Source organism: Paroedura picta, chromosome 4, assembly GCF_049243985.1.
Source record: "Paroedura picta isolate Pp20150507F chromosome 4, Ppicta_v3.0, whole genome shotgun sequence".
Classification (NCBI taxonomy): Eukaryota; Metazoa; Chordata; class Lepidosauria; order Squamata; family Gekkonidae; genus Paroedura; species Paroedura picta.
In genome coordinates, this window is record NC_135372.1 from 112,179,513 (window position 1) to 112,205,186 (window position 25,674).

Consider the following 25,674-nt stretch of genomic DNA (forward strand, 5'->3'; position numbering starts at 1 on the left):
GGGCAACTTTGTGGGTCCAGTGCCTCTTCCCATTGAAACTGGCCTATTTTTAGGTTCCTGTTAGTGAGACATTTAACTTAGTCCTACCATAAGAAGAAGAACTGGGTTTCTATACCCATTTTTCACTACCCAAAAGAGTCTCAAAGCAGCTCACAACTGCTGACCCTTCCTGTCCCCCACAACAGACACCCTGTGAGGTAGGTGGGGCTGAGAGAGCTCTGACAGAACTGTTCTATGAGAACAGATCTAACAGGACAGTGACTGGCCCAAGGTTACCCAGCTGGCTGCATGTGGAGGAATCACACCCGACTTTTCAGGTTAGAAGCTGCTGCTCTTAACTACTACACTATGCAGGCTCCTTGTGCATGTCTTAAGTATGGAGATTTCTTGTCTTCCAGTCCCAGGAAAGAAGGAGCAAAAATCTCATGGGTGCTTAATATTCATAACAATCCAAATACAATTGTAGTTAACTTTTTCATTCCAGAGATCTGGTTTAAAGCACAGCACAAGCCATGTAAGCTGAAGCCCAAGAAAAGCAACTGCTCAGCATCCCATAGCAGGCAACCTCCCTGGTTCTATTGCTGCCCTGCTGCCGTAGTCAACCTGTGGTCCTCCAGATGTCCACGGACTACAATTCCCATGAGCCCCTGCCAGCATTTGGACCACTGGTTGACTACTCCTGCCATAGAAGAAGACCAAGCATTTTAACCTGATGATAAAGTAGACATTGGGCAGCTGTGGGGCCTTTAAATTTGCTCTGCCCTCTCCAAATCATAGCTCAGTGCAAAACTGTTACACGATAACGTTAATGTACACAGCAGCTGAACTGTTCTAGCTTGTGTGTGTCACATGCTCTCAAATGGCTTCTGATTAATGGCAACCCTGTGAATGAATGACCTCCAAAGTGCCCGCTTGTTAATTAAGAGCCCGGCTCAGGTCTTGCAAACTGAGGCCCATGCCTACCTTGACTGAGTCAACCCTGTAGCTAATGAACTGTTATTAGTAACATTTCATCTTAATGAACTGTAAACATGTGAGTACGGTAACCGTAATGTCAGCTGAGGGAGGCACAGGGCCGCCTATTAGCGATCACGTTTCTCTGTGTGATGTTTGTCTAGCCTCCGTAAGATCTACATTTCCCCTGACAATTGTCCCCAAGCCTGTGGGGTGGTTTGACAGAGGAAACACAAAGAACCTGAAGTTGTACAAAGTGGCTTTCAACCTGCATGCCTGAAATTTATTTGGATAGGTAGCCAATCTGATTTCTGATGGAATGAGGTTGAGAAGGGGCTACTTTTTTTTCTTTTTTTTAATGGCAAGGATTTAGATTTTAGTCAGACTGATGATACATATATTATGTGGTGGCTGGAAGTTGAGTGCTTTTATGTTATGGCCGGGTGCTTTTAATAGAGAAATCTTAATCCTTAATACTGTTCAGTAGCACTCTTATTTACTTGTCAGAGGCTTTTTGGCCTGAACAAAAAGGTGATAAATCTTTAAATAAATCATACCCTTCATCAAAAAGGAAAAGAATTATATGTTCTACAATCAATAAGGAAGTTTCAGTTGCACATTTTAATCTGATGACCAGATTCCAGTGATGCAGGCAACTGTGGTGACACAAGTTCCACACATCACAAATGAAGGCAATTTTCCTTATGCAGGATACAAGGGTATAGTCTGCACAGAGCTTTTTACCCACTCCCAGTTCGAATGAGTCCCTGCAGCCCTACCTCAGTGGTTCTCAACCTTGGGATCCCAACCCCAAGTGGGGTTGCCTGGCCCCTTCTGCGGGGTTGCCTGGTTGGTGGCCACTGTGGTGGTGGCAGCGGCAGCAGCGGCAGCAAAGGTAGCAGATGGCGGCAGGCAGCAGCAGGGGCGGCAGAGGATGATGGAAGCAACCGGCAGCAGCTGGCAGTAGCAGAGCCACAGCACTTGACACCTCCACGCTGCCTCGATAGTTCTGCGCCTGCGCGCCCGCACGCGCACCCCTGTGCATACATCCCCTGCACATGCGCGCGCCACTCCCACCGCTGCCAAAGTTGGGCTCGCGGCCGTAAGGCAGTTGAGAACCACTGCCCTAACATCTCTTAGCAGAGATTTGCCTCTTGGATTTATTCTCCCTCCTCTGCTGTCTCCAATCCTCTCCCCCCCACCCCCCGCATTCAAGAAAAGAAAGAGCAAGTCTCCTGCTGTGCTTGGCTCCCTCCCCCTTCTGAGCTTCCCCAATCGAGTGCAGAACACTTTCTGTGTCAATGGGATGGGGGGATAGAGGAAGACCCAAGTTCAAATCAATCTGAATTCAACATGATCCACACTGGAAAAAACAAAGTAAATGCAGAATCAGCATCTGTGCATCTGTGTATGAGAGAGACAACCAATGATCCCAAGCAAAGATCCCCAGTCACTACAGAAGAATGCCCACAAAATACAAAATGACTTCATACTTGCAAGTCTTCAGAATACAGAACATGGGGAATGGGTCAGAATGGTTTTGTTCTCCTCATTGCCTCCAAAGCCATGATGAAGATATGTACTCAGCTACCAGCTGCCCTGAATGGGCTTGGAAGGCAGAGCGATCTGTTCCAAAGGAGGTTCTCTTTCCTATGCCGCCCCATCGGAATATGCTATCTTGGGTAACATGGCCCTTCCATGTGACCTACAGGCAGTCTTACTAAACCTGTACCTTTAATATATTATGTACCATAAATGTATAATTCAAAAAACTGTTGTAGGGCAGTAGCTTAATCATAAGTTTCACCAGGTAGACATATATTAGCCTCAATGCTCTTCATGAGCTCCGTATCTCATTATGCAAGCCTTCAGTTGCATCCACCTCAGCTCAACCAATTTTTAAAAATGAAATCTAATTCATGATGACATCACTGAGAAGAAATAGTTTTGACTATGTCCAGTATTCAAGAAAGAAAAATCCATTCTTTTTTTGATGAGTGGAAAATTCCTTCTCATTCTTAAATGTAGAATTCCGTAGCTCTACCCATTTCTCCATTTTGTCTATCAATGGCCACTAAACATAGTGACTGAGGGGAACCTCCACATTCAGAGGCACTAAACCTCTAAATCCCAGAGCCAGGAGGCCCCATCGGGGAAAGTCTCGGCCTCCATGCCATGTTGTTGGCCTTCCAGAGGAACTGGTTGGCCACTGTGTTAGAAAGCATGCTGGTGTATACGGGCCATTGGTCAGATCCAGCATGGCTCCTCTTATATTATTATGCTATCTCAAAGATGTTATTGAGCCACTCTTGAATTACAGAAATGGTGGAATTCTTCCAGTACACTGCCCAGGTTATCTAAGCTGTTATCAGTAAGTTAGTTCTCAAACACGTAATATTAAATTTTGTATCAAGAGAATGAAATGAATAATGGATCCCATGGCCATTCCAACCCCAATAACCTCTTGAATGATCAATGTAACTCATGACTGAACAAGCATGTGCCTGGCCACTTCCACCAAAGATGGTAAAAGTCCACTCGTAGTGCAGAACATTGCAATGGGTTTCTCTTAACCAACCACTAAGATGAAAATTTAATATTCTTATATATTCTTGTCCACTGTCAGAAAAATTGTGAACCAAACCCAGCCTGTTTGTGCCAAAAAGAGTGAAAAGGTATATTCAAAGTGCAGGTTATGATCTTTAAATCCCTCTTTCTCCATATGTCCCTGAATGCAAATTTATGAGTCTCCAATTGCCACCTTCTGCTTGTGCTGTAAGATCCTTTGATTTATGAGGAGGTCTCCAATTCAGCTAATCAGGGCATAGGAGGAAATTATTTGAAAAATACCAGGAAGTTCCTATCTAAATATGCTAACTACACATCACCTCTGATGCCCCCTGTAGACTATTTGCTATATCCTCTTGAATCATGCACTCTACAGATCTTGTATAGTCCAACATCTATGTGATTGTATCTGGTTTTAATTTGGAAGTGGAAGCCACCCTGAACTGCAAGAGGAAAGGGGGCTATAAACATTTTAATTAATAAATAAGCTTCAATACCCCAGTGTTGACTCCCCCCCCCCAATTTCTCAATTTCCTTCCCTTTTTCATACACACTGGGGGCCAAGGGGAACCTGGAAGCCTGGCTTATGTCTAACAGCAGCCTTGACCATCATGTGCCCACCCCTAATACAGCAAAATAGATGCCAGTGGGTGGCACAGTTGGAGAACACTGTTGGAACCCAGAGGCACTTTGAAGACCAACCAAGGTTAGCAAAGGTAGAAGCTTCTTCAGATACAGATACAGCAGAACAGGGGCACCCAAAGACAAGGCAAAGATTCTGGCATATGCAGAATGTAGAAAAGGGTTGATTTGTAAATTTAAAAAGAAGACCGTCAAAACTGTGATGAGAACTGAACATGCTCAAAACATCAGCCAAACTATCACCATATTGCAAGCCTCTTCTTACATCACTCCTCCCAGCAGAGGATAGAGGATAGGACAGCCATGAAATGGGTTCGTTGTAATGTGTGTTTTAAAAGTAGGACCATAATAAATACACACATATCACATATGTTGTTACCCACTCTGAGCCTTCAGGGAAGGGCAGGTTATACACATGCACACACACACACACACTTATTATTATTATTATTATTATTATTGTTGTTGTTGTTGTTGTTGTTGTTGTTGTTGTTATCAACATTGCCCTTTGGCAGCCAAAGGGTATCGGAAGCAATTAAAGGGGGGAGGGCTGGGGAGGAGAAAATGATCCGCTCAAGTCCCCTTCTGCTTATAATATCTTGGAGTGTGCCACACAATGGTGGGAGTTTCACATGTTTTTATTCCCCTCCTTCCTCCAAGATTCTTCATAGGCTCCGAGCATATATGGAGATCATAGTAATACCAGCTTTCCTTTCAAGGCTACCCGACAGGAAGCACTAAGAGATAACTGATCTAAGCAAAGTTGAGCATGAGTTCTAACAGTGAATAGTCTCCACAGCTTCATCTGCCATATTCTATCACTAATAGAGCCAGTTTGGTGTAGTGGTTAGGAGCGCAGACTTCTAATCTGGCATGCCGGGTTCGATTCCACACTCCCCCACATGCAGCCAACTGGGTGACCCTGGGCTCACTACAGCACTGATAAAGCTGTTCTGATTGAGCAGTGATATCAGGGCTCTCTCAGCCTCACCCACCCCACAGGGTGTCTGTTGTGGGGAGAGGAAAGGGAAGGCGACTGTAAGCCGCTTTGAGCCTCCTTCGGGTAGGGAAAAGTGGCATATAAGAACCAACTCTTCTTCTTCTTCCTCCTCCTCATAGATCTGGCATTCCAAATTATTATTCCTACTTAATTCCATTGCTAGCTTATTATGTTTTTGTTCTCATCCCCTTTCTTGAGTTGTGAATGCCTCCTTGTGTCCACTCTCCAAGCAAGACTTAGAACAGAATGATCAAGATTGAGCTCATTATGAGAACCAATATATAAGTCAGCCACAAATACCCAACGCCTCCTGTGCACAGAATGCCCCATTCACACACACACACAGAAGACTATTTTGCTTAAACAGGTAGAACAGTATTCTGATTTAAGATGGCTTGTTCTTGTATTCCATCCCAAACAACATTCCTACAAACAGGAAGACCATGGCCCAAAGTTGCTTCTTAGTGTTGTGCTGTGTCTGAACTTTTAGCAGAAAATGAATAATTAAACCCCTCACATCTCCGTGAGTTAAGCATGTCCATTAAGTTAAAACACTTGTGGAATGTTGATGAAGCCCCTCAATTCCATAGCAGGAGCACAGATCGCTTGTCTTGAGATGCTCTGGCCCCGCCCTTATCACCCCGGTAACATTCTGCCCGCCTGGCTGTGGCTCTTACCGCATGGGGATCTTCACTCGGAGGTATCGGTCCATGGCAATGGCCAACAGCGCCAGGATGGAGCTCTCCGTGAGGATGAGGACAGGACACGCCACCATCAGGCAACTGTAGAACGGTATCTGTGGCCCAATGTTGATGATGATGGCCAGCGGGATGACCAGGGCACCCACAGCAACGTCTGCCACTGCCAGTGAGACAATAAAGTAGAAGGTGGCATCTCGCAGGGCCTGGTTCACCTTAACAGCCCAAATCACCAGGATATTCCCAGGGATGGATATAAGGGCGATCAGCACCTCTATGGTGATGTAGGCAGCCTGGAAGCCCGAGATGCTTTGCGACATGGCGTTGCAGGGTCCAACCCTTCAGGGTCCTGGAAGGAGTAGAGGATGCGTAAGTTGCAAGGACAAGACACCAAAGTACACGGACCCTCTTTCTCATCCAGACTAACCCCATTATTCTACAATCCTTGCGAGGTTGTCCTGTGTCCCACATTTCCCCCTATAGTTTTGACGGAGGTTGCTGACTGAGTCACTGACTGAGCCTGCTCTGGTTTAGCCCTTTTCAGTCACAATATCTTGGGCTTTCCAGTCTCACATATTGGGAGAGTGTGCTACTTACAATACCCCCTATAGGAGCAATCACAATATGCTTGTATTTTCCAGCGTCAGAATATGCAATGTAAGCGCTTACCCTTCTGGCATACCCAAGATGGGTATGTGTTGTTCTATTCACACCAAAGGGCAAATGTGCATAACCAGGAGCACTGCAGGTAGCATGCTCTCTGATGACGTGCGGATGGATTGTCAAAAATGCACCTCTTCCAAAAGAGCTTTGCTACCCACAGCAGTGGAATAGGCTGCCTAAGGAGGTGGTGAGCTCCCCCTCACTGGCAGTCTTCAAGCAAAGGTTGGATACACACTTTTCTTGGATGCTTTAGGATGCTTAGGGCTGATCCTGCGTTGAGCAGGGGGTTGGACTAGATGGCCTGTATGGCCCCTTCCAACTCTATGATTCTATGATTCTATGATTCTAACCAGGATGCAAGGCAGAATGATGGAGGCAGGACTGTTGCAAAGAGAATGAGCGAGCCTGCCCCTTCCGCTGGCTTCAGCTCAGGATCAGGACTTTCCTGTTACCACATTTGACTCCATATCTCCTCTAATGTGTAGTGGTTAGGAGTGCGGACTTCTAATCTGGCAAGCCAGGTTCGATTATGCACTCCCCCCACATGCAGCCAGCTGGGTGACCTTGGGCTCCCCACGGTGCTGATAAAACTGTTCTGACCGGGCAGTGATATCAGGGCTCTCTCAGCCTCACCCACCCCACAGGGTGTCTGTTGTGGGGGGAGGAATGGGAAGGCGACTGTAAGCCGCTTTGAGCCTCCTTCGGGTAGGGAAAAGCAGCATATAAGAACCAACTCTTCTTCTTCTTCTAATGTCCAAGAGAGCAGCCCTGCAAATGTCCTTTAAAAAAGCTGTTGCCTTCATTTAAAAAAATCCCATTCTTGCTTCAATGAAAATATTTTGCTTCAGTTCCATAAGATTCTCATGAAAAACTTCCTGAACGAGTCAGGAACCTCTGGGAATTCCTTTCTGCATGCTTCCATTATCTACTAAAGATCAGCTTTAGAGGACTGCAGAAAGAAAAAGAAGACTTAAATATGCAGGCCCCGTATTCACAACTCATTGAACCAGCTATCTTGTCCTTCAGTCAGGCTTTAGGATGGCCACAAAGTGCAAATGTGCTTTCAAGAATCCTGTGGGCACGCCCTGCACGAGCACATAAGTGATTTCTCTAGGACAGACTAATCTTGCCCAAGATGGTGCCAACTACTATTCTAAGATGATGCCTTACATAAACCCATGGAAGGCAGGTTAGAAGTCCCCACTCCTAACCACTATAACAAGCTGGCACACCAAGGACCACTCTTCCTCCACATGCGACCTTGGGCTGATCACAGCTCTGATAAAGCTGTTCTGACTGAGCAGTGATATCAGGGCTCTCTCAGCCTCACCCACCCCACAGGGTGTCTGTTGTGGGGAGAGGAAAGGGAAGGCGATTGTAAGCCGATTTGAGACTCCTTCGGATAGAGAAAAGGGGCATATAAGAACCTACTGTTCTTCTTCTTCCTGTGCTACAACTACTACCCAAACTAAGCAGGATCGACTCTGGTTAGTGTTTGGATAAGAGACCTCCAGGATTCGGAGGGAGTTCCTCCAAAGAACACTTAGTGTCCTGACGCAGAGACAGGCAATGGCAAACCACCTCTGAATGTCCCTGGCCTGCCTACCAGACAATGCTCACATCTCCTGGCTACACTACACACATGCCATATGGTACATAATAACTACCCAACTAGTGCTGATAAAAATTAAAAACGGCCCTGAAATCTCACCAGATTCAGCTGTTTCAAACCCTGCAAAACTTTTTGTGCATGCCAAGTGCAATACTCTTTCTGAGAGCCACTCAGTTTTGTGTGTCCCACAGTGCAGATCTTCCTGCTAGGCTGTTGCCTTTTTTGCATTCTCGTCAGGGTGCTAACCTTCGCATGGAACGCCATGCTGGCTGCTGTCACTTTAACATATCTTTGTAAGGGCAAGGCTGCTGGGATTCAGACTTCATTATAAGAGAGCCCCTGAGCCCTACCCACACAAAACGTGCTTGGCATGACTCAGCATCAAATCTGTTCTGTCTCGGATTCCATTTGGAAAGATGTCTCATTGAAATCAATGGAACCGGTTTCCAAATAGTGTCCTTAGAATGCAAAGGAATAACAAGCAGATCAATTCAGCTCCACATGCCGATCAGTTTGCATTTGCCCCAGATACAATAACACTTGTATTGCCAACAAGGTCTGTGTGCTTTAGCAAGATTGCCTGCACTCTCTAGTGGTCTGCACCATTGTTAGCATGACTTCTGTGCTCCGTATGCCTTAAAAATAGTGCTTTCCAGACTTTTCAGTAGAGGATAACATGCCTTCCTCTAGGATCCATCGATCTGTTTTATCATCTTTGCCAGCAAATGTTTCCTTGCCCTTTAAGACACCCCCCCCCAGGTGTCTCAGTATTCTTCTGCATCATTCCAGAAAGCATGTCACAGGTGCATTTTAGCAATCCTAAACGGACCTATTCAGAATCTTGCTCTGGTCTGTTCAATGGGGCTTATTAACAGGAAAGTGTTCTTAGGATCTCTCTCTCTCTCTGGGCATATGCTTCTACAGATGACTTTAGTTTTACTACCAACAGCACAATATCTTGCCTGCACCTAACAGAAGGTGTGGCTAGTAAGGCTGCCCTTCACCAACTAAAAATAAAATCCAGCTAGCTGCACCCTTCTGCCAGGAATTTAAAAACAAAAGAGCACACAACATGCAAATATAACAAAAAGACTTGCAAACAACAGTCAATAAGCATAAAACATTTCTTTGAGCCTATCAGGGAAGGGCAGGCTAGAAAAATGACATTATTATCTTATTCCATATATTGATCACACAATCAATGAACGGTGGGGAGTTGATCCAAGTTGATCCTTTTGTGCTATACGTGCTTTGATACTTATGCAGTGAAGAGAAGACACGCATGTTGTACTCCCAAAAGAATAATAATACAGATTTATTGTGCAAACAACTGATTAGTGTATTGTGAAACAAGTTGCTGAAAATATGATGAGCAACTTGTAACATTGCTTTTCACTTGTAACCATCATATGTGCCTGTTGGGTGGTGCCATGGGAAGTTACACACTTCTCTTCACACCCAATGACCAGAAATAGTTTTAATTTAAAAAAATGGTTGGGAATGCAAATCCAGTTATGTCCTCATGTTGCTCTAGATCGAATTCTACCTGGTCTAGTCAATTTCACTTATATTGATTCTATAGAACTAGAGGGAGTAGGTCAGATCAGGAACTGAGTGCTCATGCCGCCCCCCTTCCTGCAGGGAGGTTTTCTCACTCCGCCTTCTCCGTACACACACTCAGTGCTGGATCGGGGCTGCTGCCACAGAGAGGCAGTAAGGGTAAAGTTGTTGCCATTGTTCCAGTCAAACAATTATCCTCACATCGGCTTACAGTCAAACAAAAGCTCAAGGTACAATAACTCCACTAGTCTTTAAAGATAACACCTCTGATCTTTTAGCTGCCTTGTATTTCTTTGGATTTTTCCCTCCCGTTTGGGTTTGCTTGTTAGCCAATGGTAATACGGCGTTTCTAAGGATCGTCGTGATCTTGGTGCAAGAAGGTACCTAAACTGCACTTTGCAGGTCAGAGGAGAAACTCCCTCAAGAATAAAGCCCATCGTCTCATCTCTGTAGTTCCTTTGCCTGGCCATTCTCCCCCACTGACCCCCGACTGCCCCTCCGGCTATTCTCTCCTCCGAACATTTCTTACCCTTATCGACACACTCAGCCGCCCAAAAGACAGACCTAATTCTCTTCATGCTCAAGAGGGCTGATTCCGACAACAAGGACGGCCCCCTCCTGCTCCCCGTGCCTGCCTCGCTGAATGAGATTCCTGCCCGGCTGCTCGCGTGCCTTTCCCGGCTCCGGGGCTGCCTCCCGCTCGTTCAAACGAGAGAAAGAACCCCACGCAGACGGCCCCCGGCTGCCCCCCAGCCAGCAAAGAGCTGCAGGATCCCGACTCACGTTGCCTTATGCAGGGTGGTCCGGCGTTACCGCTTTCTCCTCCAAGCAAAGACTTCGCCCCCAGCAGGACCACCAGGCTGAGGGAGCGCAGGGACCATTCTGCTCGGCGATGCCTCATCGGTCAGAGCCCCGCGTCTCCTGGCATCCTGGAGATCCCGCCTGCCCTGCCCTCTCCGGAGCAAGAACTTTGGCTCCCTTAATTGCAGCCAGCCCTCATTTCACTGCGGTGAACCTTCACTCCCAGGCAGGCAGGCAGGCAGGCAGGCAGGCAGGCAGGCAGGCAGGCAGGCAGGCAGGCAGGCAGGCAGGCAGCTCTCATCCCTGAGCCTGCTTTCCTCCTGCAGATTCTAACTGCCTTTCAGGCTATCACATGGTCCAGCAGACTGCACCGTACACTTTGCCTGCAATGTTTTAAAGAGGTAGTGGCCCGTTTCTCCCCCTGTCTCTCCTTCAGAGCTCTGAAACACAAGGACATGCAGCACTAGGCAGGCTGCACCCCATCGGAGAACGACTCTCCCCTCCCTGCCTCCCCCCCCCCCAGCTGAAATCCTCTGCCTGCCAGCCCACCCACTATCTTGAGCAGTGCTTGATATCTGCTGCTTCTCTCTCTCTCTCTTTTTTAAAAGGAAAGTCTGCTGGGACTCAGGCCTGCAGGGGACACAGGAAAACTCTCCTCAATCTGGAGAATGTGGGAACCGATTTCAGCCACTCAGCACAAGGGGAAGGAACTCTGCCCATGTTCAGACACACTTTTGTTTTGGTCCACGTATTCCAAGACTCAACCTATGGCTGGGGGTGGGGAAGATTTCAGAGCTCAGTTATAGAAAAAGAAGATGTTGGTTTTTATACCCCACTTTTCACTGCCCGAAGGAGTCTCAAAGTGGCTTACAATCACCTTCCTTTCCTCTCCCCACAACAGACACCCTGTGAGGTGGGGAGGGCTGAGAGAGCTCTGCTCTATAAGAACAGCTCGAATGCCTATGAGTAGCTCAAGGTCACCCAGCTGGCTGCATGTGGAGGAGCAGGGAATCAAACCTCGGTCTCTGGATTAGAGGCTGCCACTCTTCCCCACTATACCAAGCTGGCTCTTGGTGTAGAGTTAAGCTAAGTAGGCCCCCTTCCTTCCATTAATGGAGCTGGAGAAAGAGGCATGGAGATTGGGTGGGTGGAGAAATAGAAGGCAACAGGGTGAGCCACCTATCCAAACTGAACCCATGCCATACTAAAACATCACCAAGAAAGCCAAAATGAGAAGCAAATCCATGCCCCCTAACAGTAGGATCTCAGAAACTTGCTAGATCAGCCTACCAAACCAGCCTAGAGTGAGGTGGGCAAGCTGTTTTGAAATGGGTGGCACTCCTTCTTTGGACTCAGGTTCACAGTCTTGGAGGTACTCAAGGATCCAGATCAGTTTCTAGAAAACATGGCTGCAGAGCTGGCCAGCAGTAATGTTTATTGCTCTTTGCTGGGCAGCCTTTGAAAAATACCCAAAGGCCACAACTGGTGCAGAACTTGTTTTGCAACTAGAGTTCTAAAGAAGGACTGATCTAAACTGCTACTGTCCATTTATTTCAAGGCTCCGTTCAGATTGCAGTGCTTTACTTTTAAAGTTTTAAATGGCCTAGGCCCAGAGGGGGGAAGGGTGTCAGAAGAACGGCTTGCACAGTGGCATGAGGTGCTCACTGCAATGGGGGTGTGAGTGGGAGGCTCATGGTGGGCTAGGTATAGAAATCACTGACCAAAGAAACCAGCCCATCCTTTCCCTTCTAGCTTTTTTACTTATTAATTAGATTTCTATACTGCCACTCCTGGACCAGCCAGCTTGTGGCGGTTTACACAACATAATAATAAAATCAAGTGTTCCAGGGACAGGTAGGGTGCTAGTAGCTGTGCTGGTGCAGATGGGGAAAAACTGCTTGGGCTACCTTCGTAACCTGAGCCGCCATAGATTAAAACGCATCAAGAATCACCCCCAAATTCCTGGCCACTTGGTGCAGATGTAAATTGCACCCCATCCAGGCAGGGGAGGTGTGCTTCCTGGTCCTGCCCCCTTCTGCCCAGCCACGGGACCTCCATCTTAGAGGGGTTGAGCTTCAGATGACTTTGCCTGATCCATCCAGCCACTGCTTCCACATCGAATGCAGCCAATAGTTGCGGAAGCCAGATTGGTAGGGGTCCAGGGCCCATGTTTCATCCAAAAATGCCCGGAGCTGGTTTGCCACGGTCTTCTCAACCACCTTTCCCAGGGACACAAGTAGTACTGAGGGTATACCTTTTATCCGTCATGACAGGTGCCCCAGCCAATGAGAGTGCAGTATTTTCTGACCAATGAGAGCGCAGAGGAGGCGGGTCTAAGGCGGGTCTAAGGCCCTGCTCATGGGGTCAGGTTGGCCCCTCCCCCTGAAATGGGAGGGGTTGGAATTATGTCTTGTTGTAGCTTGAGTTATGGTTTAATTAAAATAAGCAGATTAATTTGGGATCTTTGATGCTAAAAAACAAAACAAAAACATCCCACAACAGTGCTGCCTGCTGTACAGTTTTACACATAGGGAGTGCTCTGGGTCTCTGTGGCAGGAAGAAGTCTTAGAGAGTGTGCTACGGGGGCTGGTTGGTGGGATGTTGTAGCTTGAGTTATGGTTTAATTAAAATAAGCAGATTAATTTTGGATCTTTGATGCTAAAAAAACAATCCTGCAGGGTGGGCTCTTGTAAGGATTTACAAGAAGAGTCTCCCCTGCAGAAGCACATAGAGCGAAAAGCAATCATGATGTCCCAGTTTGATTCTTGGACATTGCCCAAAGTTTTTTATCCTTGTTAATTTCAAACGTATTATGGTTTAATTAAAATAATCAGGTTAATTTTGGGTCTTTGATGCTAAAAGCCACCCCTGCAGAGCAGGCTGTTGTACAGTTTTATACATAGGGAATGCTCTGGGACTCCAAAGGGGTTCTGTGTGTGACTGGAAGAAGTTTCAGAGAGTGTGGCAGGGGATGGTAGGTGGGTTTTGGGGGGGGGGGCTTGGGGGGTGCATTTCTTCCCTCTACTCAATATCCAACCATGGCTTGATTAAAATAACAAAATGAATTAATTTTGGATCTTTGGTGCTAAAAGCCAGCCCTGCAGAGCGGGCTGTTGTACAGTTTTACACATAGGGAGTGCTCTGGGACTCCAAAGGGAGTGCTCTGGGACTCTAGGAGCGCGCATGCTGCCGACATTTAAACATGCTAACGAGCGTGTGGGGCTCTGGCTGTGGGGCTACCTTTCAAATGGGAGAGAGGGAAGGCATCCAGGGTGCTTTCTGCTACTGCAGAATCCACTGCCCCATTGAAACCACACCAGCATATCTACCGCAGAGTCAGGATGAATATATATTTCAGTTCAAACACATAGCACTCAGCCCGTATGAGTTGGCTTTCTAAGGAATTGCTCAGCCAGTTTGCCTACTGAATAGCTCACATGTGTAAGAAAGGCAAAGGCTGGTTAGGCTCCCCCCCCCCCTTGAAACGTCAGGCAGTGTTGATTGTGGCTTGCTGTAGCTTGGGTGTCCAGCGAGTGTGTTTCGATGTGATTAGTAGAAGGGTGGGGTACGACTAATGTTTTTTTCTTCTATCGTAGGGGGAAATCTGATAATTCGTGGAATATAGGAATTTCTGAGTGCACTCTTAAAACTCATCAACATGAAGTTTTTTATTCTTGTTAATTTCAAAGTAGCAGGCCTCCCCCCCCCCCCCCATACACAGAGCCTGAAAGCAGCTGGCTGTATACAGTTAACGATGTGAGAGCCTCTGAGTTGGCTGATTTATTTTTGGAAAGTGGGTGCCCAAGGAGCTACACAATACAAAGAAAATACATAAAATATATCACATAAAATACATACAAAAACAAATTTTAAAATCACGATGTAGGGCTACTTTAATCCGATGCAATCCTAAATAAAGCTGACAGCTGCTTAGTAAGGACCAAAAGCGGGAGGTTCAAGTGTACAATCCAGAGGAGATTGTTCCACAAGTGTGGGGCTGGTGCTGAAAAGGCCCTTTTTTTCATGTAACAACCAAATAAGCTTCTTTAGCCTTTAAATACATGTATTCTCCGAATTCTGGTATTTGCTTTCAGGTTACAAAAATTTGAACTGTGTAGAACATTAGAAATTTAGAAGTAAGGGCTTTAGTTCTGGTCACCTAGCATTGTGAAGCATATGTGTTCATTATAAGGACTTGATATAAGTCCTTATAAGGCTTTCACCGCCATCTCATACACCCTCATAAGTGTGCAATGAGATATCCTTACAGCATTGTCACGAGTCTTCCCCCACACTCGCTCTATCCATTTCACTCCCTTCTTCCTCTCCCAAAACTCTTTGGAATATCACAAGCCTGTTTGAGGTGAGGGGAGAGAGGGCACCTAGGAGCAATCTCATCATGTGTGGCCACCAGGCAGGACTGCCAGTCCTCCACCAAGGCTGCTAATGAGATGCCGGAGGACATCGGGTCCCGTAGAGTAGTGGTCCCCAGCCTGAGGGACCGGTCTGTGGATCAGTCAGTACCGGACCATGGTTCCTCCTGGTCCTCCACCCCGGCTGCTGCCTCAGGGGCTGCCCTGCCACTCTGCTGCCGGCTCACCTTTGGTGCTCTCCAGTGGCCGCCATGGCTGGGGCTCCCCCCTCGGCATGGCCCTGCGCAGCAGCTGCTGGCAGCGCCCCCCAGCGGGGGGCAGAAAGTCAGGGGCGCTGGCGGGAAAGCTAGTGGAGCAGGGACTCGGGCTGCAGCATCCCTCAGCAAAAGACTACCCCCCCCCCCATTCCTCAGTAAAATTGTCAAGCATTGACCGGTCCCCGGTGATAAAAAGGTTGGGGGCCACTGCCATACAGCATTCAGCAATCCCTAGGATTCCATAAGTCTCCGCGGGTGGACTAAAAATATTTTTTGACATTTGATTAAATTATTTCTATTTTGGAAAGTATTGGAGGGGTGTCATGTAGGTCTCTCTATTTGCTGCTGTTTTTAGTTGCCTTTGGCTACTTTCCCAGAGCAAGGATTCTCCACATTTAATTATTTCTTTTTTTTTTAATCCCATATTTTTCTCTGATCAGGGATCTAGAATGGCTTTTCATATCATTCTACCCTCCTGCGCTTAATCCTCAAAACAGCGACCCTGTGAGGCTAGGTTAGGCTGAGCAATTGTCATGGTCCCAAGGCCATCCAGGGTCCTAGGCCAGCACTCCAATCACTCTGCCAAGCCAGCTTTCACGGGTACCGTGAAGTCAGACACATGTAAAATGGCAACAGAGCTTCCACAAATACGGTTTTTTAAAGCACTTTCCTGTCTTTTTTCTGACTTCCCCCTTCCACATATGCTCTGCTATGGTTCTTGGCAGTATGGTCATAATATCTGCTGTGGTATCTGGCCAACACTTTTCTTGGATGCTTTAGGATGCTTTGGGCTGATCCTGCATTGAGCAGGGGGTTGGACTAGGTGGCCTGTATGGCCCCTTCCAACTCTATGATTCTATGATTCTATGGTTGTTCTTTTGTCCACACATGCACTCTAGCACTACATCCATTCTATTATGATCATGATAGTGCAATATCAACATACAAATAGTATCCTTCTAGCCATTTTGCTGCTTTCTCTCCTGGTTCCTTTCCATGCAATTGGGACAAAATCTGCCTGCACCTTTCCACGTATAGCTTCACAATGAAAATAGCTGGAAATATCTTTTAAAAACACACAAACAAAAACTGGGAATTCAGAGAAACTATCATCTGAAAAAGAAATAGGTAAGTGATGACTGAGCATTATAGAATCCTGTGGCCTATTTGTTTTCATTGGTTTTAAATGTGCTGCTATTTGCTTTTGTTTTTCTCTCGTATACCTTTTAGGATTTTTTACAATGTTGTTAGCTATATATATAAATTATATCCTTTTGGGGGACCAATTCCTATGTTATGTCCCTAAAGTCACCACTCTTCGCTATCATTAAGTTCTGTACTCAGAGTGTATTCTCATGTGCATCAGAAAAAGATCACTCAGAGTATCTAGAACAGTATAGGACACTGTGGAGGACCCCTATTTAACCTGTCCTCCAAGAGTTGCATTGGCTACTGGTTGAATTCCAGATCAAGTTCAAGGTTCTCGTCTTTACATTCAAGGCCCTATGTGCTCTGGGCCCAAATTTGTGGATGGAAAAATATAATAAGAACTTTAATAATGGAAGTGGACATGTGAAAACAAGAGCTCCTTACCTTTCTGGTTGGCATGTTCACTTCTAAATGACTGAAATGAAGCGAGACTGGAGAATATACAGGCAATCGTTACACAAAATACAGTCTGACCAGTAAGCCACAGCTGAAAATAGTAACACGCTGCTTGAGAAGATCAGGAAGACATTGACTCACAAGTCTTTCAGACACAACTGAGCTGTTTAGGAGGGCTTTTGAGTGTGGCTAGCACCAGTGACTACTGCCCCTTTCCTGTGCCTGGATGTCCTGTCTTATCACTTGGCTGCAACCTTTGTGTCTGCTCTGAGAGTAAAGTGGGCTAAAAATATTTTAAATAGATTCATTTTGTTTGTCTGAAATATCCTAATTTTCACCTTAAGAAAGTTGCCTCCATCCTATACATCATACCTGTCCTAATGTTCATATGGAATTTCCATAGGATGAGTTGGGCCCATGACTAGGATTTCCAGCCTCCATGTAGGTCCTGGAACGCTCCTATTATTACAGTTCATATACAGGCAATAGACAGACAGAATATCTTTATTGGCATAACTCAATTTTTAAAATAATGACAAATACAGCCCCAATAGTATGAACAATCCCAGCACCTGTCAGTATAATTGTCCTTTTTTGAACTAAAATTCCATTGTTTAGATCAGGCTTTCTCAACCAAAGTTTCATGAAACCCTGGTGTTTCTTGGAAGGGTTTCCTAGGAATGAATTAATTTTCTATATATTTTTTAAAAAATTTAAATGTGTTAAACATTTATCAGGTGATATGATCATATATGATCATGTTGACCCCCAAATGGCTAATGATAGGCCTGAGGGGGGTGGGAAGAGGAAGGGCCCCTGGTGAGCATGTACACAGCTATAATTCCAAAGCATATTATGCATGATTGGACCACTCCTGGGTTCCTCAAAGCCTGAAGAATGTTTCAGGAGATTCTCAACAGTAAAATAAATTGAGAAAGGCTGGTTTAGATGCTGCCACCAAGAAGGTTACCACTGGGGTTGAGTGCTCTGGCGCGCTTCGGCAAGCACCAACGCTTGAAGTGGCCAATGCTGCAGCACAGAGAGGAGGGGCGGCAGCAGCATGTGAGCCAGTGCCCTCCCCTCCATGTTGCGGCGCTGGCTGAGCGTTGGTGCTTACCAAACTGGCCGAAGTGTGCTGGAGCGCTCAGCCCTGGTTGCCACCTTTTCTGTAACCTTCGAGTCTCAATCGGCTAGCAATTTATAGATCAGTTTCTGTTTATTTGGACAAGGTGTTGGAACTATAGCTTCTATAAGGTGTTCTGGTAGATTATTGTAAAGGTGGCAAGCCAAAGGACAGGTAGTCGAGACAACCCACTCCACATCTGCATAGCCTTTCTTGATAAAGTATTCTCTTCAAGTGGCCATATAAGATCATTGAGGGCAAGGAGTTGGTTATTGCTGACATGAAGGCTTTCCTGAGCTTGGGATTGTCTAAAGAGTCTAGATAATTCATGTGGAATTCCAAGATATTGAGGTGAACAAATTGGTGGAATTAACAGAAATTTATGCTGAAACTCATGCTCATTGAGCCTTTGTTCGATTGTTTTTAAGATAGAGCTCTCACCTAAAACAAAGAATCTAAATCAATGCCAATCTGGGCAATTTTCTCTCTGATCTTGGTTGTCCATTCAGATCAGGGAGTCAAATAAGAATCTTCATATAAATATTTTATAAAGGTTAAATTCCCTTAAATGGAAATGGATCCTTAGCCAGAATCTGATGGCAATAGATCAAGCTCTGGTTTCCAATCACTTTTGATTTACTTTGGAGCATATGGTAAGGTAGGGAACACAATTTGGTAATCCTACCTGTCAGCAAAGGAACCAACCTTGAATCCGTTCTATTTCAGAAGAGTAGGCATGTCTCCAGGCAAAAGAGATCAGTTCCACTGGAGAAAATGGCTACTTTGGAGGTAGGCTCTATGGTACTGTGCCCTGCTGAAGTCCCTCCCCTCCCCAAACCTTGCCATCCCCAAGGTATTTTCTCCCCCAATGCTGCCCCCTCCCCCACTTACTCTTGGTCAGTCCATTATTGTCTACAAGCCCAAAGCCAGACATTTAATGATGAGAAGAACCAAAGGTACAGGGGGATCAAGTTGAAACAAAAAATCCCTGCATGTAAATCTGATATGTTGAAAGTTACTTAATTTAAAACTCATTGGATAGGGTTGCCAACTCTGGGTTGGGAAATTCCTGGGCATTTGAGGGTAGAGCATAGGGAGGGTCAGGTTTGGGGAGGGGATTAACCTCACTAGGTTACAATGCTATGGAGCCCACTGCAAGGCAGACATTTCCTTCAGAGGGAACTGACCTTTGTAATCTGGAATCAGCTGTAATTCTGGGAGATCTCTGCACCCCATCTAGCTCTAAACCCTATCTCAAGTGTCCATCTGTATTTGAGGGGGAAGTGATGGATGTTCTACTCAAAACAAAGGTTCCATTTGTTCATTGTACATTATCTGTCTGAATACATTTTATAGTTCATAAACATAAAGTCACAACCTCATTAGGCGCATTTAGCGGCTCCGAAACAGATGAAGGAGAGGGCATTAACAGAGAAGTGGACAATCCCTAATGCTTTCATGAACAGAGTAGCTGAAAAGAGCTGATGATCTTCAAGGTGGTGGGGATAGTGGTGAGATGATAGGGCCAGACAAGGTGATGGAGAAAGGCGAAGCACTCAGGTCCCACAAATAAACAGGGGTGGGCTGGGCGGAGAAAATGGCCCTGAACAAGCCAAATGAAGAGGTCCTTTGGTGCTACAAGTGAACACTGCAGGCCCACTCAGCTCACAAGCAGCCACAGAGGTCTAGGGATAGCCACAAACTGAACCATGAAGCACAATTCATCACCATTTTTGTCATGTTTGTGGTTTGCAAAGTGAAATTTGTGGCAGGCTGCCCAGCGTGAACTTTCCGTAACTTTGATGTTCATGGAGTTTCATGCCCAATTAAATTATTTACAGAAGTTTGATGCAACAGCTTGAAAGGCATAGAAAGGAGCATCCAGGGAGGTCCCCTGCTCTACTTTGCTCTAGCTTAATGTACATTCCTGACCCCTGTTCATATGGATAGGTGCAGGTTCAGTAGGTTCAGGAATGTATAGAACATATGTTGTGCAAGCTTACCCAGGACTTCCCTTGGATGCTTCTCTATCTGATCTCCAAGTTTGGTATTTCTAGCTTGCAAAGGATCAATTCTATAGACTTCTGGACCTGCACCTTTCAAAATGACTGCAGGCAGGTACGGGTTCAGGAGTGCATTGAAGGGATCCTGAGACACCAAACTCACAGGGGATCTCCAGATGACTCTTAGAATCATAGAGGAATCATAGAGTTGGAAGGGACCATACAGGCCATCTAGTCCAACCCCCTGCTTGATGCAGGATCAGCCTAAAGCATTCATGAGAAGAATCTGTCCAGCTGCTGGTTAAAAACTGCCAGTCAGGGGGACCATACCACTTCCTTAAGCAGTCAATTCCACTGCTGAACTATTCTGACTGTGACCTCTACATGACCTCTGAGTTTGATGAGGATTGAATTATGGGGTCTAAGTTATGGTCTTCCAAAGATGGTGCCCCAGAAAAGTGCTGTTGGGAAAAAGGACAGGTGGTCATTTCCCCAGAAAATACTTTCCTGGGGGCATCTTCTTTGGAGGGCCATTATTTGGACCTCATATATCCATTCCTGTCCAATCTTGGCAAGTGTGTAGAGGAGAATCATCTGGAGATTTCCTCTGAGTCTGGTGCCTCTAGTATGCATGGGGGGGGGAGGGCATTCTACCACCTCACAGACCAAACTAGTACACAAGGTGGCTAAACATTTGGCAGTCCATGGTTTGTGAACGATGCATATCACGAACCAGTCACCAAACTATATTTTCCCAGCTTTGCCTCACCCACTGCCTTCTCCTCTAACTGATGCACCTGTCAGAGGCAAAGGGTGAGCTGACAGTGGCCATCATTATCTCTGGGGGTTCCATGTCAAGTGGCTGCTGAAGCTCTGGCAGAGTTGCCGAGGCTTGGTTCTGCTTGCTTCATGCCTCTAGCAGTCCCATACGTGAAATAGCCATCTTACCAACAACAACCAAGCTTCATTCATGAGAGCTGAGAACCTGGCTTCTTCTGGAGAGCCAGTTTGGTGTAGTGGTTAGGAGCGCGGACTTCTAATCTGGCATGCCGGGTTCGATTCTGCGCTCCCCCACATGCATCCAGCTGGGTGACCTTGGGCTCGCCACAGCACTGATGAAACTGTTCTGACCGAGCAGTGATATCAGGGCTCTCTCAGCCTCACCCACCCCACAGGGTGTCTGTTGTGGGGAGAGGAAAGGGAGGGCAACTGTAAGCCGCTTTGAGCCTCCTTCGGGTAGAGAAAAGTGGCATATAAGAACCTACTACTACTACTACTACTTCTTCTTCTTCTTGTGCTCAAATCCTCTCTCTGCTTCTCTCTTCTCCAGGTGGATGTGCAGAATGCAATCAAAGGCCTCCTAGCTTTGCAATAAGCCTTCAATCAGTCTGCAGTTTGCAATGAAATCCCAGTGGAAACCAACTTAAATTGGTTTCTTTCCCACAAACTGGGATTTTCAGCCAGATTCATAGTCTTGCTCTGACCTCTTCTTACTACTGAAGGCTTTTGTCAACTTGTTCTATGCTGCACTCATTTATTCTGCCATATCCTCATTGATAGGAAACGTTACTAATATGAAGATAGAAATGGAGAAAAAAACCCTTCATACTAAAGGAATGGCTGCCTCACCATATGCCTGCTTACGCAGAAGAAAGGTACATGATAGTGCAAGATTTGGGCCTCACCTCTTTTTCTCCAGGCTAAGAATTCTGGCCACGATCTTAGGAACATTCTAGAACAAATGCTAGTGAATTCAATGGACTTCTCTTCCAAAGGGGCAACAACATTTCATACTAAAAATATGGACATTTGTTACGTACCTAGTTTTTAAAAAGTGCTGGCTCTCATATATAAGGTGGGATCCATTTTCTCCCTTAGGATTTAGGAGAGCACACCAAAAAAAGGTGCCAGTACACAGTACTAGTGGGTACCCATCACCACCCCATGTAGATGATTGATTATAGAAGTCACACTGAGACAGCAACAGCGCAATCGTCAATGGACTGCTCCAGGACTGCACTGTAATTACCAATAATGTGTTTTTGTAAGATCAGGTTTTCAATAAGCATCCCAGAAAAAACAATACTCACATAGCTGATGCCTTTTTCATGAACTAGGTCAGGAGGGAGCAGGAATCTAACAGCATGTTCCAGAAATAGATCTCCAGGCTGAATAAATCCAGTTCCTTCACAAAAGATAAATGAAAAAAATTGCACCAAATCCCTTGCCAAACTCAAAAAGATTTTTATTCAGTCCTGCAAAGGTGATCATTGGTTTTCCAGGAAATAAAGCAGTCAGCCTAACTATGACTGGTGCAAATCCCATAAAAACCTCAACAGGTCCCAACCTCCAGCTGAGGGATGGAGTTCTGCTGGAATTACAAGTGATCTTTGGATTAGAGAGGGCTTCCCCTGGAGGAAATGGATGCCTCACACTTTGGGCTCGCTGGTGTCATGTCCCTGCTGAACTCCCACCCCCTCTCCAAACTCCACCCTCCCCTAATTCTGCCACCAAATCTCTAGGAATTTCCCCAGTTTGAGCTGACAGCCCTATTTGTGGCCCACAGGCAGGCAGATTTTAGCACAGTGTGGAAGAAAGGGCAGCAGACATTCATCACCCCAAACCAGCTTAGCCGGATTCTAAAATTCAGTCCTCAGTGCATAAATGGCTGCCATTAAAGTTCCCTGGTCAAAGCTCCAAGGTCCTTTATCATTCCTCCCTGCAGCCTTGGAAGATAGTATCCCTCTTTTACAGATAGTGAACCCAAGAATGCGACGGTGCACTTCCCCAACTGAAAATAGAACTAGGTATGTGTAACTGCAGTTGCCCACATTTGCTACTATAAAGAGCATTACTCACTGGTTGAGTGCTATCCCTAGGCGTGGCACTGGACGAAAAACAGCTCTGTGCTCTGAGGAGCTTCCAGTCCATGTTGTGAGCTGTGAGGAGCCTGTGTGGTTCAGTGGCAGAACATCCACTTGGCATACAAATGTTCCTCCTGGGTTCCAGCCCTGGCAACTGCCAGACCGTGTAAAGCAGTGGGTCTCAACCTTCCTAATGCCGCAACCCTTTAATACAGTTCCTCATGTTGTGGTGACCCTCCAACCATAAAATTATGCAAGTGTTCTTTCACAGAAATTAAACCAAAACTGACCACTGGCGTGAAGTTCCATTGGTCAGGAGTGTTTATAAATTGTTTTTTTCCAAGGTTTCTCAGTTCAGTTCTGCCTCTTGTCCCACCATGCTGATCTTGCTCTTTTCTGCTGCTCCAGACAGACAAATGCTCTATCTTGATCTACCCCACAAGGCTGTTGTGTGCATGGTGCTCCCCCAGCCAACCTGCTAGATTTGCTGCAACCCCTGTGAAAGGGTCATTCGACCCCCAAAGGGGTCCCGACCCCCAGGCTGAGAACCACTGGTGTAGAAGATGAGCAGACAAGCCTGGCCTCAGCATGAGAGAGATGGCAAGAAAGGGGAGCTGGCCTGCCTGCCTGCCTCTCTCTCACACACAAACTCATCTCCCAAGTCTAAAACTAGATTTGAAAGGTACTCAGGCAAGGATATCTCCTTTGCTTACACCACTCTGCAGAGTTCCAGATAACACTGATGAGAATAAATGAAACAGCACTATCATTGCTTGACTGAAACAGTGTACGCCTGTCCTCTTTTGCTTACTTGGGCAGGTGTCTGTAATTTGGGACAGCATATGAATAAAATAATCACTACCCAAAGGGTGGTAAATTCATCATTATGTCTTGTAATAGAATTCTGCTGGGGTCTGGGTGCCCCATTCATCATGCAAGCACCTTTCACTGCTTTGAGAAACTCTGGGTGAAAACCAATCAGTGAACACAACCACCGCACGAAGCAAACACAGATGGCAGTGGGAGGTTATTTTGAACAGGGGGATACGCTGTGTACAGCAGGTCTGGGTTATTATGAAGACAGGATGGGGTTTTGAAGGCTATTCAGAAGGCCTGTCCACAGTGGGGAATGTTGCAATTAAACTGCTCCCGGTCTCACTTGAACATGTTGATGCTAACAAATGGGGGGGGGGGGGCAGCCACTTCCAAACCCATTATGCTTTTCTTCATGTGAAGAGGTGTCACAGTGTTTCCAATAGATGCCCAAGGTTTCCTCTCCTGCAACGTATACCCTTCTCCCCCCGCCCCATAGCCTTGAAATTCCCAATGAACATTTGACTGAGGCTCAGGGCCATTTCGCACGGCTTCAAAATAGCACAATGGTTGCTAATTGAAAACGCTACTAATTTGGAATAACCCACGACGTCGTAGACAATCTGCAACACTCCTGAAACCGACCCGCAAAAAGCGCTTCGTTGTAGCGCTTTCAGAGGAATCCCAAAAAGTGGATTCACCCTCCGGAAAGCGATACACTCCTGCAACCAATCTGCAACAATAGCGATAAAGACCTGTGCGTTAACATTGTTGCGGTTTCTTCAGAGTCCCTCCTCCTGAGCCTGTCCTCCAAACTTCCGGCGAAGCGATCGCCATTTTTTTTTCCCCGAGTGAGTGGAGATCAACGCACCGGCGAGCCTCCGTTTAGCCAGTGAGGCTTCCCAGGCTGCAGTCCCTCCTCAGAGCTGTTTACAGTCACTAAGCACAAGAAGCCCGCAGAAGCCCGTTTGCTGATGTATTTTCCCTTTATTTTTCACACTGTTTCGGCTGAAAATCGCGCCCGTGAGGGGGGAGGGGAGGGGGGATTTTTTTTTTCACTCGGAGGCAGCGTGTTAACGATCAAACGATCAAACGACAGCTCAAACACCCCAGGCAGCTGGATGGGTCTCTCCGTTGCAACGAATCTACCCAGATTCGTTACAATGGGCCTTTTTTTTTTTTTTTTAAACCTTCCTTAAAGGGAAAGGGGCTGTTTGGGAGCATGCTAACGGCTGCCCATTGGCTGCTTGACGGCCAGGGGCGGGACGAGCTTGGCAATAGCGCTTCCTTTCTAGCGATTTCTGCCGAGACCGGAAGCCTGTGGGAAACGCTAAAAAACGCAACTGATTCCACTACAAAGGCAGGTATGCATAACGACGAATTCCACTATTTTAAATGGCGATTTTTCATTCAGTGACCAATTTGCAACAAAGATCCCCGTGCAAAAAGGCCCTCAGTCTTCTTCAGGGTTTCCCCCCACCCTCCCTCTCACTAGTGACCGGATCCAGGCTGGAAAACTCCTGGAGATTTGGGGGTGGAGACTGGGCAGGACATGGATCTCAGTGGGGCACAAGGCCATAGAGCCCTCCCTCCAAAGAATCCATTTTCTCCAGGAGAACTGATCTCTGTAGTCCAGAGATAAAATGTAATTCTTGGGGATTTTCAGGTCTCACTTGGAAGTTGGCATCCCTAAAGTTCTGTGCACTCTTTGTTGCTGCTCACCCTTGGAAGGAAAGCAGCATCAGCACCCTTTGAGGTCTCCCCTGATCAGCAGCAGAGAAAGGATCAAACAGCATTTCATGTGGTCTTGAGTAACCATGAAAAGTCTCTGTAGGCCAGATTAGCTCCAGCCTCCATGCTGTGGTGTGCCTCAAGGTTACTGACCTCTTGTCTACTCTACTGAAAGCTGAAGGTTTTCGCTCTCCGGCTATGTTTCTCCGACTGACACAATGTGCCTGCAAGGCTTGCTCCTGCAAGGGCAGGTATTTCTTCTGCATGAGATACGTGAATTGGCTAACCTGCAGCTCTTCTCGGGCTGCTTTCTATGGGAGGCAGTCTATGAGTTGAGCACTTTTTGTTCCTGAAGTGCACGAGGAAGGAAGTAATCCTGGGTTAAATGCTTACAATCCTAAGCAAAT

General features: G+C 46.3%; 1 protein-coding gene across 5 annotated transcripts in view; it reads right to left on the reverse strand.

Annotated features, from left to right (window-relative positions):
- Positions 1 to 22,279, reverse strand: part of LOC143836171 (adenosine receptor A1-like) — an 88,584-nt gene extending 66,305 nt beyond the window's left edge. Inside the window, exons 1-3 of one of the 5 annotated variants that reach the window (XM_077335112.1) lie at positions 21,950 to 22,279; positions 6,135 to 6,211; positions 5,842 to 6,025 (exon numbers count right to left, since the gene is read on the reverse strand). In XM_077335112.1, the coding sequence (XP_077191227.1) occupies positions 5,842 to 6,025; positions 6,135 to 6,211; positions 21,950 to 21,969 (281 nt within the window). In that variant the 5' untranslated portion in view covers positions 21,970 to 22,279. Of the gene's footprint in view, positions 1 to 5,841; positions 6,212 to 10,226; positions 10,282 to 10,480; positions 10,810 to 21,949 lie in introns of those variants that run through there. The other 4 variants (XM_077335113.1, XM_077335110.1, XM_077335109.1 and 1 more) reach the window with 4 other exon arrangements.
- Positions 22,280 to 25,674: the final 3,395 nt, after the last annotated feature.